Source organism: Cygnus atratus, chromosome 4 (genome assembly GCF_013377495.2).
Source record: "Cygnus atratus isolate AKBS03 ecotype Queensland, Australia chromosome 4, CAtr_DNAZoo_HiC_assembly, whole genome shotgun sequence".
Classification (NCBI taxonomy): domain Eukaryota; kingdom Metazoa; phylum Chordata; class Aves; order Anseriformes; family Anatidae; genus Cygnus; species Cygnus atratus.
The window spans coordinates 47,400,278-47,415,903 of NC_066365.1; the positions used below are offsets into that span (position 1 = coordinate 47,400,278).

At 41.4% G+C, this 15,626-nt stretch overlaps 1 protein-coding gene across 4 annotated transcripts in view; it reads right to left on the reverse strand.

Moving 5' to 3' along the window:
* Positions 1-15,626, reverse strand: part of LOC118251632 (bifunctional methylenetetrahydrofolate dehydrogenase/cyclohydrolase 2, mitochondrial) — a 48,250-nt gene that overhangs the window by 13,423 nt on the left and 19,201 nt on the right. For 2 of the 4 annotated variants that reach the window (XM_035553961.2, XM_035553998.2), the window contains exons 6-7: positions 13,552-13,644; positions 6,841-6,966 (exon numbers count right to left, since the gene is read on the reverse strand). In XM_035553961.2, coding sequence (XP_035409854.1) covers positions 6,841-6,966; positions 13,552-13,644 — 219 coding nt within the window. Of the gene's footprint in view, positions 1-5,760; positions 6,215-6,840; positions 6,967-13,551; positions 13,645-15,626 lie in introns of those variants that run through there. The other 2 variants (XM_035553990.2, XM_035553982.2) reach the window with 2 other exon arrangements.

The window sequence follows — 15,626 nt, forward strand, 5'->3', positions numbered from 1 at the left end:
GAACTCCTCAGTGCAGGGCCCTAACAACTGGATTCGCAGAAGTTAATGGCAAATATCTCATTGAACTGAAGAGCAGAAGATTAAGCCTTGCTGAGGAGAGTTGCTAATTACAGCTGAGAAGGTTTTAATTACTCTGCTGATTGGTACCACCAGATATACTACTAAAAATTTGGAAAGCTAAACAAATTGCAATGTGGGTTGTTTTTTTTTTTTAATGTAAGTTGTAAGAAAGAAATTAAATCTCCTATGACAGTTATTCTTAGTATTTTCAAACACAAATAATTTGTCTTATTAGTTATACTATTTTGAACTACCTACTGTTTGAGATGGGTGTTTATGGTTAACATAGTTACTGCAAATTCCCAAGTCAATGTCATAATTATTGAAATGTACCCACATCTGAAGTGAACACCGTAACAATTAACATACAAAATGTTTTAGACATTTTAAATTGAAATAAGCCTATTTCCATGGCAATGTTACACGTTTCTCTTTGCGGTGTTATTCAGAATACTCCTATCTTACTTACAAAGAGGTGCAGTCCAGAGCTCGACCATGCCTCACTGAAAGAAAGTCTTCTAATGAACATCATGGACAACATCCATCGCCTCTAGTGCTAGTAACTGTACTCAGGAGTAAACACAGAGTATACTGTTTTCACAAGTTGTTGGGAAATTTCTCTACCATACTCTATCATTATGGAAATAGCTGTGGGTCAGCCTGGCAGAAGCCTTATTTTATATCAGCTAGAATACAACCACCTGGATATCTTATTCACAAAAGCTAATCCAGATTTTTTAAATGAACAGGTGTCTAAGTTACGGAACTAACATCTGATAGATCTCCACCTATACGAGTTAACATCCATCTGGTGAACGCAATTCTCCAAGATGAATGCCAGTGATCAAAGGGGGGAAAATAACCTGGCCCTTAAAAACATAGATAGATTTTCCTTTCCTTGCGAAGTGTAGTTGGCCAAACGGTCCTAAAACAGCACTTTGGTGTGATCGATCTCATGTCAGCACATCAGATGCCGCACTGTTGGTTCCTTCAGAAGGTCTTGTTTCTGCCTCTCAGTAACAGTAACACTTTGTCCCTAGCTTTAACTTGGCTTTCTGGAGGTGTGTGCAGTTCTCCCAGACATTTCTCTGGCCATTTTGAAAATGTCGGTATACAAATCAGGTGCCTATGGGGGAGGAGCTGCTATTTTGCAGCTTCTTTAGAATCTGAAAATCTTCCTTTGATTCTTCAGAAGAAATGAAATGTAGATTATTTCCTTGAAAAACAGGATCCACTGCTTTGGAAACAGCCCTTCATTCCTACGTCCCTTTAAAGCTAAGAACATCAGACACCTAATAGGGTTAATCACACAAACCAAGGACAAGTCTCAACCTGAATGCAATTCTGGGTCTTGTGCATCTGCATTAAGTGATGCAGAATAATTCCTGCCTAAGCATTGTTTCCACACAGCTTTATTAGTCCCTGTAAAGCTTCTCTGGGATCACTGCATCCATGCAGCACTGCACAAGTGTAAATCACGTGCCCAGCACTGACAGTAGATACCCCATGCTCTGCTCTACACACACTTTGGGATTATTCACTGTGCACCGTGGGATACCATTTAGCTAACACACACCCCATTTCTCACAATTCCTTCTTTTCGATATTATCCACTAATGATCTCCAGCAGAAAATTATGCAGCATGGCTACTTTCAAATTCAGCTAATTAGCAGAAACAGGTGGATGGAATATTGCAATAGCCCTGGGATAATAAGCAGTGGCAGCAGAAATTCAAGATGCTAATGATTACTTCCTTAGACCCCTGCATGACACATAGACTCCTCTGTGAGGGAGTACCCAAACTCTTCCATCCAAAAGCTTACTGCCAGCAGTCAGTGATTGCTCTGTCTGGCCTTCTGGCAGTCACAACCCAGTGCTAACATTCCTATCAAGCAAAATGTTCTGCCCACAACCCTCCTCAGAAGCATCCAGCCATTGCAACTAGTAGCCTACTCAACTATGAAAATAGCCAACATGCCACTATTTTGAAATGGAAGGAATGATGATTTCAGAATTTGCAAAACAACATAGTTTCTTGCATTAGCAAAGTGTAACAACAGGCAATGCTACCCCTGATTTTTGCCAAGGAACAACATGGTGACAGGATTAGAAAGACTGGACTTGTAGTACTGGGACTTGTATTACTTGCAGAAAGAACGTCACTTCTTCAAAATGAACTGGAAAAAAAAAAAAAGCAGTAGCGAAAGCAGCTGGAACATCCACATTCTATTTTCATGACCGCTGTTTGGATAAGCGGCATAGAGAGATATGTTGGAAAGGATTCAACAGTCTGTGAAGAAGCCTACAGCCTGGAAGGTAGCACAGCGAACGCAGAGCGGCAGCAAACAACCGTCGGAAGTAACTGCTGTCACAAAGCCTGGGCATCCGCATCCCACAAACCCTAGCTGAGACAACTGCAGAGCCCCCATTTCCACCAAGGAATTGGCTTCAAATATAAATCTTTTCTCTACCTGAACAAATCTCAGAAACTTGTCAACTCGCCCGATGGCTTGGTAGCAGTTAGTCCTGTAGCTCATCAGGACAGGATCCATTTCCCTGGTTTTTATTAAACTGATGTGCTTGCTCCATCTGGTAGTGCTACAGGAGCCTGGTGCATTCTCCTCCTTAACAACATTCAACACATCCCTTCCCTCGTTTTCCTGCAGTCACTGTGTCTGATCATCCCTACTTGAAAGGGGATTTATAATACATGCCCACCACTGTTCACTGTACTGATGGTTTGTCAGGGTACTCCCCTCTGCTGTTCAGTACCGGGAACCTCTCCCTGCTCCTGGCTGGGCACCTCTTGTCCAAAATCTGTTATATTGTCTAGGCATTAGAGAACAATTCTCATTTATAAACCCCTCCACTGATATTCCAACTATATCACTTAGAAAGCTTTCTTAAATAGAAAGTTGTCTTCACAGGTACACAATAAAGACTCAAAAACAGAGTATTAGCACCTGCTTGTCAAAAATATGGGAAGAATCACACAGAAATGTAGTCAGCAAGGTGTTTTGCTCTTTAAGGAAACTACACTACCTTTCTATACACTTCAGTCTCACAGGCCCGTTGCAATTCGTTTTCGAATACTATTAGTGATCTGCATTTTTGACATGTTTTGCCCAACACCACAAAGACTTGGGTACCCCACGAACAGCACGACAATTCAGCAGTAACACCACCTCCTAATGAGCTGGAAAAGCTGCAGTGGCAATTCATGTACCAAAGCTCCTTCCTGGTTCTACTACAAACATCCACGGCCATGTCACCAGGAGCCTTGGAAAAGGCCACTCTCAGGCAGCTGCTACCAGGAGCACCTGTGGGTGATGGCAGCAAACTGAGGGAAGCCTTGCAGCTGCTTTTTGGGGCCCAGCTCAGGAAGCAGCTCTGAATGTTGTGCTTTTGGAAAATAGCCACTATCGCCTGGAAGGTCTGCTACCAGCACTGGTCAGGTAGCAGAGCAGGGAGGTGAGCAGCTCTTTGAGGCTCCTCTGTAACAAAGGTTAGCTCCTACATTGGTGTGCTGCCACCCTGCTCTACCAGTCACACCTGGAAATGGTGCTCCACCCAGAAGAGCTGTTTCAGTTAAATGCTCTGTGTAAGCTGCTGGTTTATTTCTCTTTCCTGGTCCTCACAGCCCTCCTCTCCCTTTAGCTTTAATGCTGTGGCAACAAAAGCCCTATAAAACAGGGCCAGCTACACCCACACAAGCATTATCCTGTTCACCAAAACATGTGCCCCTTTCTGTGACTGAAATTTGCTGCCTGAAAGTAACTCAAGTGGCGCTGGTGATGATCTAAGGATGACACCGCTTCTCATCCTTCCTTGTGGTGGCTCCCGGAAGTTCAAAGACGACCCCTCCCTGGTCCAAATATTTTGGCAAGTTCTTAACATAAATAGGAGCACACTGAACATGCTGTGCTGGTGACTTGGATGACATGGAGTCTAGAACACCCCAGCAACATCGAGCTGGGTACCTCGGAGCTGCACGGTTTACCTCCAACTAAATGCATAGTGTTTTCTCTCTTGCTCTTCTAGGTATCTTAGAACTGCACATAAAAGTGTTCTGGACAAAATACAATCTTTTTAATGTAAACAATTTGGAGCACAAAAATAAAGAGGATCTTTAGGGAAAAATCACAAGTGTTATTTGAAGACATCCCAAAACACAGCCTGGGATTTTTGTCCAGAACGAACAGGTAAGCCTGGAAAGTGCAAAGGTTCCAGATGCCACCACGACCAAGCCAGCCACTTGAGCAGCTGTAAACATGATATTTAGGTGACCGATACAGTTAAATTGCTTTCAGCAAACTAAACCATCTCATCGTTTCTTCTGATGTAGTGGAGTTTAAAGGACAGCCAGAGTGTGTTCCTTAGCTTCAGAGGGTGTACACACACACTGCAGCAGTCGGTCCTCAGGCCACCGTGGGAAGTGCTGTCACCAGCGAGGTCTCCGGCTGCAGGTGACTGCATGCAGTTCAAGCTGCCTACAGCCCGAGTGGACATGACTCTAACACTTGCAGATTTTAGAACATATTTCAGAACTACAAAACTCATTTTCAACTGCTATCAAATTCTCTTGGCCTGTGGTAAGAATTTTTTCCTTCAGGTACTTCTTATACTGAATTTATGAATGAAGTTCATTAAAAAAGACAGTTATTTCAAATGTCATCCCCTTGTTATTAGGGATCAACTCCTGTTTCAAACCTGCTCCCTAGATTAGAAGACAGCATCCAAGTATTGCTAAGATATTACAAAGGAATCAAAACAGTTTCCATCCATCTCATCAGGTTTATTTCCTTTACCAGGGGTTTTTAGTCCGATGACTGGGTTAAGTCAGCCACCCCCAACCATTTCTTATAAATCAAGTTTAACCTCTGACTTGCCAGTTAAATCTCTTTCATACCACCAAACCCCAACTCCCACCCCAAACATCTTTCTACTTGAGGAAGGGGATGATGAGAGAATAGATACTGGTGGGCTACTTTATGTTAAACAGGTGGCGTACATCATGCCAGCTCGTGTACTTGGCCTTAAACTGCAAAAATCATTTTCACTTAAGCTTAAATATAAATTCAGTCAAGTGATCAACAGGAGGGAAAGGATAAAATGATTTAGTACATGAATACACTAGCTTGTTGCATTTCCTAACTGCCAAATCAGTGCTTGGCAAGGGTGACTTACTCTTCGGTATTTTGAACTGTATACACAGGGATAGTTTTTTTTGTTGTTAGAGATTTAGTGAAACTTTCACCGATACTAATGAACCAACAACAATTTCCCTTTGGCAATGCACAGTGAAATGCTACTTGGAGCTGCAGTGGCATAATCCAAGTTGAAGTTCCTCCCTCTTTTTTTGGATCTTCCCTCCCCCCAGGTAAAATCCTGAGAGCAACCCACAGCAGACATGACGAGACATATACAGTGCATTGCTGAAACTCTGAATCATGGCATGGCCATTGAATCTAGACTCATTACATTCAGAAGGTCATACATTTAAAGAAAACAAACAAAAAGGACACACTGTCAAGTTTCTGAAAGTCATATTGTTTTTCAAACATGCTAAAACAAACAAGGAAAAAAAAATCCTGAAACTCCTCTCTACTTCATTTTAGTTTATTTCTGAATACGGAAAACAACCTTTTAGTTGTGATGGTAGAAGCAGGGTAACAACTCAAAGAATTGTTCAAGTTGCACTCTAGAAAAATATTTCTAACAGAACTATTTTATACAACCAGTTATAAATTCCCAAATGCATGCTGAAACAATGACTTAGCTACACCCGTGCGGTTAATTTCATTGATTTTAGCAGACAGATATCATGTGTGATGAGTTATATATGCAGGAACTAAGCAAGTGATGTAATTTGAAATACATACAGTGGGCTAGAAACATTCTGAATATAATTAAGCTTTGAGACATTATGCCAGCCAAGATGTTAATAACTATGAAAAAAACCCTGTGGGTGATTTTCATACTTATCAAAATAAGGAACTGTTGAGAACCATTAATAATGTGGGTAAACGCTGTCTAAGCTTCCCACACAACTCTGCCAATAAGCTTTAATTTTCGACTGCAACAATCCTGCTATTCCAGTCTGGAGCTTCTCCAGAGCAGAGATACTTAATCCAATTACATTGTGAACTTGCTCTGCAACACATTAAACATAAAAAGATCAATATGTAACATCACATATTATCTCAGTTAGGCTTGCCTGAACCAAGATTTTAAAGAGCTGAAGATGAACCCACCTTAAACCTTAGTATAAAGGGTACTTCTGAACAAGAGGTTAACATTTTCAAAAATTTAAGTGTGAAAACAGGCTTGAGAAATTGTAGTATCATAGTACTTGCTATGATCAGTGGGAAACCTTATACTTGTCAAAGGGCAGAAACTGCAGGTTGTTTCTGTGCAGGGTCTGTGTGTGAGCATGCATGCATACTTCTGAAACACTTTAAAGATTCTCAAAGGATAAAGAAGCCTGGAGACAAGCATCTCTCTAAAACTGCTGCCACCAAACATACATAAGAGCTCATCTGCATCTCTTAAAGGCTGCTCATATATGTAATTAGAAGTAATGCTTGCTGTTAAATAACATATCATTTCTTAAGAGCAGGTATATGAACAAATTACTTGTTTCTTATTTAAGAAAACAAACACACACTCCTTCAAGTGTTGTCTTATCTGGGACATGAGCTATTCAAAGTATTAATCATCGAAGAATCCCACCAACTTTATGTGAACCTATTGGATAAAAATATTAGTGTTTCACTGACCTTCAAAGTCCACATCCCCAACTAATTTGGTCTTTCCTGTAAGAGGATCACGGATATGATTGATGCCTACATCTATCACAGCTGCACCTTCTTTGACCATATCGGTTGTAATCAACTTCGGGATACCTGGAATCATCAAGGTATTTGATTAACACAGCCAGATAGTCTTAGGTCATCAGTTCCAAATTATAGTAACGTGTGTATGCACATGTTATGTATACTTACACCAAAAAAATAAATAAAAAATTCTTTCACTTAAACTTTACTTGACACATCACACAGAGAACGCAGTTATTCCTTGGCTTCATACAGCCTGTAACTTTCAGACAAAAAGCTTGACAGTTGTTTATTCTGAGTGAATATTTTCAGATAAGCCTGTGGTCACAAATGTAGTCAACATGATCCCAGTGAACTATGTGCTTGCTGGTTTGTGGTGGAAAGTCACCTTCATAGCTTTTCCAAAAAAAAAAAAAAGCTGGATGATAAAGATGTTGCATGAGCTACAAGAAATGTTTAGGGTTGTTGGAATTCCACCAGTCCAGAAATGTCAGGAACCTCTGAAGCAAACCATGTATGTTATCTTGGCAATGTTTTCTTTTGTCTTGGCTTTTTTTAGTATCTGTATTCGATGCATGCTACTCTTCTTGTCTTCTCTGACCGGTCATGTACTCCTTAGATGCAATACTTTTCAGGCAGTTAATAAAATACTAAATACAAGCTACACAAAATGCTATTGTAAAAAAAGGAAAAAAAAGCACGGTGAGAGAATCTGATCTACATCACCAGCTTATTTTTCATTACTGCAATGTATGAGTGAGATAAACAACAGAAACAAACAAAAAAAGGGGCCAACTCTATTTACCCATAAAAAGAGTCAGATCAGTCTGCAAGAGAGAAGCAACGGCCTTTCAAGTAGAACTTTTTCCACCTTATCTCCTAAGTGAGAAAAGAAAAGCGTACTGCATGGAAAACTGGCTGGGTAATTGTACTCAGGTATAACTGGTAGGTAACAACAGGCTCTCGTGGTTCTTTACGAAAACCTAAGTGTCTGTGGAAAGAGTTCTACAAGGGCCAGGTGTTCATTTATAATGGCACTAACGTGACAGAAGAGAACACCTACTATTTAGTAGTGACACAAAATGCAAATGACCCAAAGCTGGAAAGAACTTGAAACAGATTAGCTTAGATTTCAAACACCGCCGGCAAAAAGGAGAACAGCTTCAAAAAACATCTGACATTCAACAGCAAGAAAGGCAAGATACAATTCCTTTACATACGAATGATTACCCCTTGCAAAGGCAAGGCAGTCAACAACTGGTTAGGTGGTCATTTTTCAACAAGAAAAATTTGGGATTAGATCAACTGAACCTGAACAGACAGTCACACTACTGCAAGACACACAAAACTCCTGATCTCTTCACCAGACGACATCAGCTGGGATACCATATTCCTGCTGTGGATGCCAGCTTTCTCTGATCTGTCTGTCCATCTCTATGAGCACCAAAAAGAACAACGAAGGTTATGAGGAAACATTGCCCAGAATGAACTTGCCTGATTTCATGGCAGCCTTCAAAAACACAAAAAAGCTTTTGGCAGTAGAAAAGTACCTAGGCTTCCCATCCCCACAAACATCCACAATCGATGTGATGCAAAAAAAATAATTGTTCTTTGCCGCACTGTCCAGAACTTTTAAACCATAAGAACAGAGGAGCGGGGGAGCAAGTAGCCCAAGGAGAGAACCATGTCTCCATCACAGGAAATGTTAAAAGCAGATTGAACAGGTATGTCAAATATCCATCGTAGTGCACCAAAAGTTAAGACATGGGCTTTCAAAAAACCTTTCTTGCTCTACTTTACTATGATTTGCAATTCTGCCACTTGGAACAGAATCAGGAGACCTCCCTGCTTGACCAAAGATGCCTGGCCTCAACATCACATACCTTCATCAGCTCCAGGTGAGCTACATCTGGATAATTTCCTGGGGTTTGACACTTCTATTGTAAAGAAACCCTAGCTAGCAGGGTGCTGTGACAAGCTTCTGCAGCACTTTCATATACAACTCATTTTCTCAATGCATTTAAATTCCAAATATGTTGATATTCATTACCAAGATGTTTGATAGTCAGGACATATAAATGCTAAAAGGTCACTTCAAGTTCTGGACAAAAAACTTGAGGCAACAGCGTATGTTCCCAGTCAGCACAGTTCATCTATCTATATACATGGCAAAAAACACCAAACCAATTATTTAGGTGCTAGGACAAGAGAAGCACAACAATGACAACTTAATTGCCCACAGGATCTGAGCCAGGTCCTACTGAAGGGATAGCAAAACACTGTTTTCTAAAGCAGCAGTCCCAAACTGTAAGCGTCTTCCATTTCACAAAGAACACTGCCACAACAGATTGCAAACAGAAGACAGCACTACACATTTACTTCAAGATGAATCTCATTGAACTTCCCAAGCGTGCTCAAGCAATAGGCAATGCTTTTCTAGCACACCAACAGCTCCACTGGACACACACAAAAGACCTTTCAGTACCAGGAGTTCAGCAGGAGCTCTCTTAATGAACAGCAATTTTAAGGCTATCCTAGAACAGAAATACGAGCACTGCTTACCAACAGCAGCATCATGTGTGACCAGACATCTGAAAATTAATTCCTGGACAGACTCAGAACAAATGAACCACCTCTTCAAATGCTAAGGCAAATTACTATCTGAGACCTACGTCTAGTGCTATCTAGTGCTAAGTCAGTACACGCTATCAGAGAGTCAAGACTACAAAGTCATCAGCCATCATCTGCATTACATTAGCCTATCACACCTTAAAGGCAACAGCTGCAATCTTTTCTGTGCATTTGCTTTAAATGACCTCCAAAATTTCTTTCCTGCTATGCAGCCTCTAATTTGGAATGAAAGGAAATGGCAAATTTCAAATAAGTTAAATTTTTGCCCTGCTTCTTCAGTTATTCCTTCAGTTTTATGTTCTGTGAAGAATGTCTACCTCGGTAGTAGAGTATCTGCAAAGGGGGAATCTAAATTCCCCCTGCTGCCCTCCCCATGAAATCAGCCTTCTCTCAGGAGGAAAAAAAAAAAAGAAATCAAATTCACGTTTTTTAGGACCACGGTGTTATTGGAGGCAACTACTGGCAGACAAGGTCTATGGATTCATTTGAAGTGCTGGACGTCTGCCAGCAAGTCATTTGGATACAAGCAACACAAGAACCTTCCTTTCCTTTCTCACTCCCCCATAGGATGCAAGCTTGAAACTCTGCTTTTAATGTTGAGCAAGCCAAGACCTCAAATTCTTTCCTATGCCATTGATAAGATCTGGCTGCATCTACTTCATCGCTCTTATGCAATCAATCGCAAGCTGGCTGGTAATTGGATAATGCCTTCGTCTTATGGGGGTTAATGAGCTGTGTGTGATAGGGATGGAAGCATATTAACGGAAGTTGCACAGTTACACCCTTTGTAAAATGGCTTGATAATAGGCCAAATACTTAATAGCAACAAATAAACTAACCCCCAAACCAAATGAGCAGATCTATTTACTTAAGCCTACTTTACATACCAAGTAGGGAGAGATAAGCGTTAGAGCAACTATTCCTAAAATGCAGCGATTGAAGAATGTGGGAAAGTCTTTCTTTACTAGTTTTTGTCAAAAACAGTGAATCATGCTTTCAACAAAAAAAAAAATAAACTCCTCCATAATCCCAGTTTAGGTAAAAGGACTGTAAGGTAGCTAAATCCTGAGAAAGCTAACCAGCCACTGGCTGAATAAAGCAGCCTGGCAAATCAGCAATTCCCATGCAGGAGGACCACAGATCATGTCCTGAGGGACAGTGCGAGTTGGCCCAGAAGAATTTCATCTGGCATTTGGCACCTCCATTCCTTCTCTTCACCTCTCTGAAGGTAGCAGGCAGATGAGTCGTCTCTCCTAAGGCAGACTAGAAAGCCCAGAGAGCAGCAGCAGCAGATTATAAGAGACAAAGACTGCCTACTGCCTCCATCACTGCCCTGGAAATACTGCAACAGCTGCATGAGCACCACAACTAAAGCTGTACTTAGTCTTTCAGTATGGGACTGGTCTGATAGCAACAAGAGTAGACACTGTAGGATGTCTGCTTAGGCAGGGACAGCGGGCAAGGATTACAAAGTCCGTAGTGGGATGCAAAGTGCCAGGTGCACTTAGGAGGAAATACTATATTTTGGCTAGAAAGGCAAAAGCTGTGTGGCACAGAGGTTAGAAAGCTCCAGCTGGAAGCAGAGACAAAGATTTTATGGAGGGAATGAAAATGAGAATTAAGGGAATGCCTTATGATGCAATGAGTTAGGAGGGGACGAGAGAGAAGGAATAAATTGCATCAATAGTTACAATCACAGAAAGCTGGACAACCAGGGTCCCAAGGATGGGAGCAAACAGACAACCTATGAAGATGGGCATTCCCAAACTCCAGAGTAAAGACAGAAGCACCTGGGGTGAACTGTTTGAGAACCATGAATGCAAGTGAACAGGAAGCTCCTCAGAGACAGAGCACCACAACAGAATGAACATGCTTAGTGTCGCAAGTCACCAAAATGGGAGGCAGAATGCAGGTGGCTCTTAAAGCATTATATGGGAAGAGGAGAATAGAAATCTTGCTCTTTTACACAGTGTATTGGATTTACATGGCAAGAGTTTGGTAGCAGGGGGGCTGCAAGAGCAGCCTCGGTGAGGAGTCCAGAAGCTGCCCCAAGTTAGCTAAAAGCCAGTTCCAGCAGACTCTAAAAGGGACCCGATGCTGGCAAGCCTGTGCCAATGAGCAACACTGGTTGGACCTCTATGAGAACATAGGCAAGAAAGGAAACAAATGGCTGCACAACAACAGCTGGGAAAGGGGATTGAGAAAATATGTAAGAAATGAGCTTGAAGGCACCGTGGTCAGTGAAGAAAGTGGGGATGAAGTGGAACACAAGTTCCTTCAGCAGTTCCCCTGCAGCCCATGGTGTACCACGGCAGATCAGTTCTCTTTGCCCTTATCTCAACCCTTGAGCACTTTTTCATCACATTTTCTCCCCCTCTTCCCTCACTTGGGAGTGAGAAAGCAGTTATGGTGGAGTTTAGTTAACTATTAGGGTGAAATCAACTCACAGAAAGCTTTCTTCCATTTGCATTTCTTGCATGGTGGTCTGTGACCATGTAAATGCTTCCTTTCTTGCACTGCTCACTAAATAGGTCACATTTCGAGGGTTAAGCCCAGCACCATCCCAAAGGCCCAACGCACACAGTTCTCAAAAAGGAGAACATGGAGGGACACCACCTTTCCAAGGTGTCATCCTCCCCAGAGTTCTCACTGGGGCAGGGCTGCATACTGTTTGCACAATCTAGCCCTAGGTTTTTTCATCATTCAAAGCATATCTCACGTTGTGTAACATGCGTTGTATCATGCTCTTCTTACAAATGACGAGGAAAATAATGTGAACAAACACAGCTGAATTGCTACTGAAATGTTTCGCTACAAGCGTAACTGATGACAAAGCGTTCAGCAGACAAAAAAAACTTAAACTATGATTAAATCAGAAGCAGTATATGTTGATATTACTAGTTTATTTCCAATTAGAAGACACATCATTATTTTTCATTCAGTGTGAGAATTCTGGTCTGACCCACAGTTGAGTAATCCCACGTGGGAGAACTGAGCTGTTTCTTGTTCCTGACCTGGCATGAGAAAGAGGTAGCGCAATTAAGCTCTGAAAAAAAGGACATCTTGCTTCAACAGGAAGTGATGAGCTTTGGACATGTACCTATCTGTCCAAATCTGGAAAATAACTTCCCAGGACTTGGTCTTGAGAATGGTGAAGACAGAGGAAGGGAGGAGAAAAGGGTAAAGACAGAATCTGTTCGTGGTCCTCCAAACCAGTATCAGAGAAGGAAGATGTCATGAACTGCAAGGGGACACAGAATTTGACCAGAGGCTTTTTTGTTGTTGTTTTTTTTTTTCCCCTGCTTAATTTATATTTCCATTAATAAATACCAGTCAAGTAAAAACAAACAAAAAAAAATCAGAAGCAGTGCTACTTGTTTCTTTCTTCTAGACAAGTCAAACTGAAAGTATTTCATTCTACATTGCTTTAAGAACATAAACATGGATCTTTCAGAGCCCTTCCTTTTGGCAATTACCATTCTTTTCCTCTTGACATAATTGTCAACATACCAACAAAAAAAATCAGCTGTGAATAACATGCATATGTTACCAAAACTACCATTTAATTTGCCGAGGCTGCCCTTAATTCTAACAGCAAGAGAAAGATACCATTGTTTCATGAATGCAGCCTCCAGCTGATTTAAAGAAACCCTCCTGTCAACAGTTAAATGACTCACGGTTTTTGCACTGTACAGAGAATGTTTTAATTTACATAATTATACCTGTATAAACTATGCACTAACTGGTTCCCAGTCTTGAGTTCACTCTGAAGTCTCCCTAAGGGAAAGGTGTCACATGTGATGAGAAACAGTTTATGAGTCTGCAAATGTGAAGGGCAAGAACAAAGAGCCAGATCACTTGCCTTTCTTACAAGAAATCCTATGTACTGCAACACCCTCAGCAAGCATGAGCACCAAGTATTTGGTAAAACAGGTGAAATAGCTAGTAGTGCCATCAACAGACACCAAGCTTTTCTTTTTATGTTGTAAACATTGTGATGAGAGTACTAACAACTAATATTACCTGCAGCTACTACGACAATGTCAGCAAGTTGAGTATGGATCTTGAGCTGTTCTTTTGGCGTGTATCGGTGAGTAATGGTCACTGTAGCATCACCTGAAAGGTAAAAGATGGGCAATTAATTGATACATACAGAAGGCCTGTAAAGCATCTACTTTCAGGTACATGTGAACCACTGTGGTCCACCAAAAACAGTAAAGGTGACCGTCAAATTTGTCTTGGGATGCATCACTTACTTCAGCATAGTCAGAATGCTTGTAACACTTGCCTTTTACACACATGAAAAAGTGCTTATTCTTAAAAACTCACGCAGAATTAATTAATTCATATACCGTGGACTGACTCCATCAGCTTCATTACACTTAGTGGAATTACACAGAGAAACCCAGCATGGAATTTGTCGTCTACATTATTAAGCACAACCTGTGGAATGCACCGTAAGGCTCAGTTGCTTGTCACAAACTAAAGCTTCAAATATAGTATCAGGGTGTTCAGACCTCTGTCCTCAACCACATTTGTCATTCATCTGTCCTGAAACTCCCTAGACGCTTCCTTTGACATCCTGTTGTACGGTCAGTGCTCAGCCTTTGGCCTCTGTTTCTGACGGATTTTGACTGCTCAAGGAACAAACAGTAATTCACGTTCAGTGAAGTAGTATCATTCTTACTGATGTGCCCCCTCTCAAGAATGAGCACGGCTGATCATCTGACCAAAACCACACGATGACAACCAAGGCTCTTCTCTTTGCAGGGCCTAATTGCGTAGGGAACAAGCTTAGCGGCTATGACAACAGTGACACTCCGGGGCCAAAGGTCTTCGCTTAGATGCTGTCTAACCAACAATTGCATGCAGGGTGCAGACAGCAAAATCCCCCTGTTAACTGGAACACTAACAGATTTCAGTGAGGAGGGATGTTCTTGAATGTACATGCAGAACACAATCAACAGCAGCGTCAATATTTATATGATCTGTAGGATTCCAGTTGGATGGATCTGAGCATGTTTATCCCTGTAACCACTTAAGGAATAAATACATCAAACGCATACATTTTTCCACACACTCAGAGCATTTTAAGTAATTGTTTTGCATAGCTCAAGTGCAAGAACAGGAATGGAAGAGACTAACTAAAAGGTGCTCAGATTTTGCAGATGCCCTACCAGCTTTTCTATCTCCTGATAAAGGAAAAACTGCTGAACACTTACTTGATACCAGAGTAGGAAGTGTTTGAAGTTATCACAAGCAGAAGACCACATCCTTTTGGGCAAACTCAAAAGCTCTGGGGCCTGCTCCTGCATGTATCCACATTGCTTGGCAAGAAACTACAAATAAACCCTGCTATTAGGGCATAAAAAACCTCGTGCAAATGAAGCGAGATGCTGAGGAGAGACCACTACACAAAAAACAAAGTGACATGGAAATAGGGACTGAGGTCTCATACTGAGTGCAACAGCAAGGGTAGCAGTCCCTCTAAGACTGCCCATGAAAACAGCAAAAATAGCAGCTATTAAATGAAACTCCCCCCATATTCTGATGCCGTGCTTCTCCCTCACAACTATTTGTACTGCATAGTTGTCTTGTGTTATACCCCCTCATCTCCACCTTCAATTAATTCATCATGGACTCCAATGTCACATTATTAGCCATTAAACTTAAGATTTTTGCCATCTCAGTCATTACAACCACAGCGGCTGCCTCTGGAATGCATCTGACTGTCTAATCTGGACCTCTTATCTCATTACTTGTCTTCCTCAAGCATCTCATCTTCAACCTGACTGCACTCTGACTTCTCGGCTCTTTTCTCACAACTTTCATCCTCCTTCAGTCATCACCTATCCTCCTTCAGTCTTTACACCTCATAATATGTCCTCAAAGAGAGCAGATGAAGGTTTTTTCAGTTAATGACAAAGAAGTACAGATGTACAGAAGCAATTTCTTGAAATGAGGAGAATTGCCAGCAGTCAGGTATCCTTCACCACTGTTCTTTTATTTCCCATGTATGCAAGTCCATCAAAAGCCTAGACAGACAATTGTCTTCAGAGCATCTCTGCACTGCTAGCCTTTCTTGTGATAGAAACATC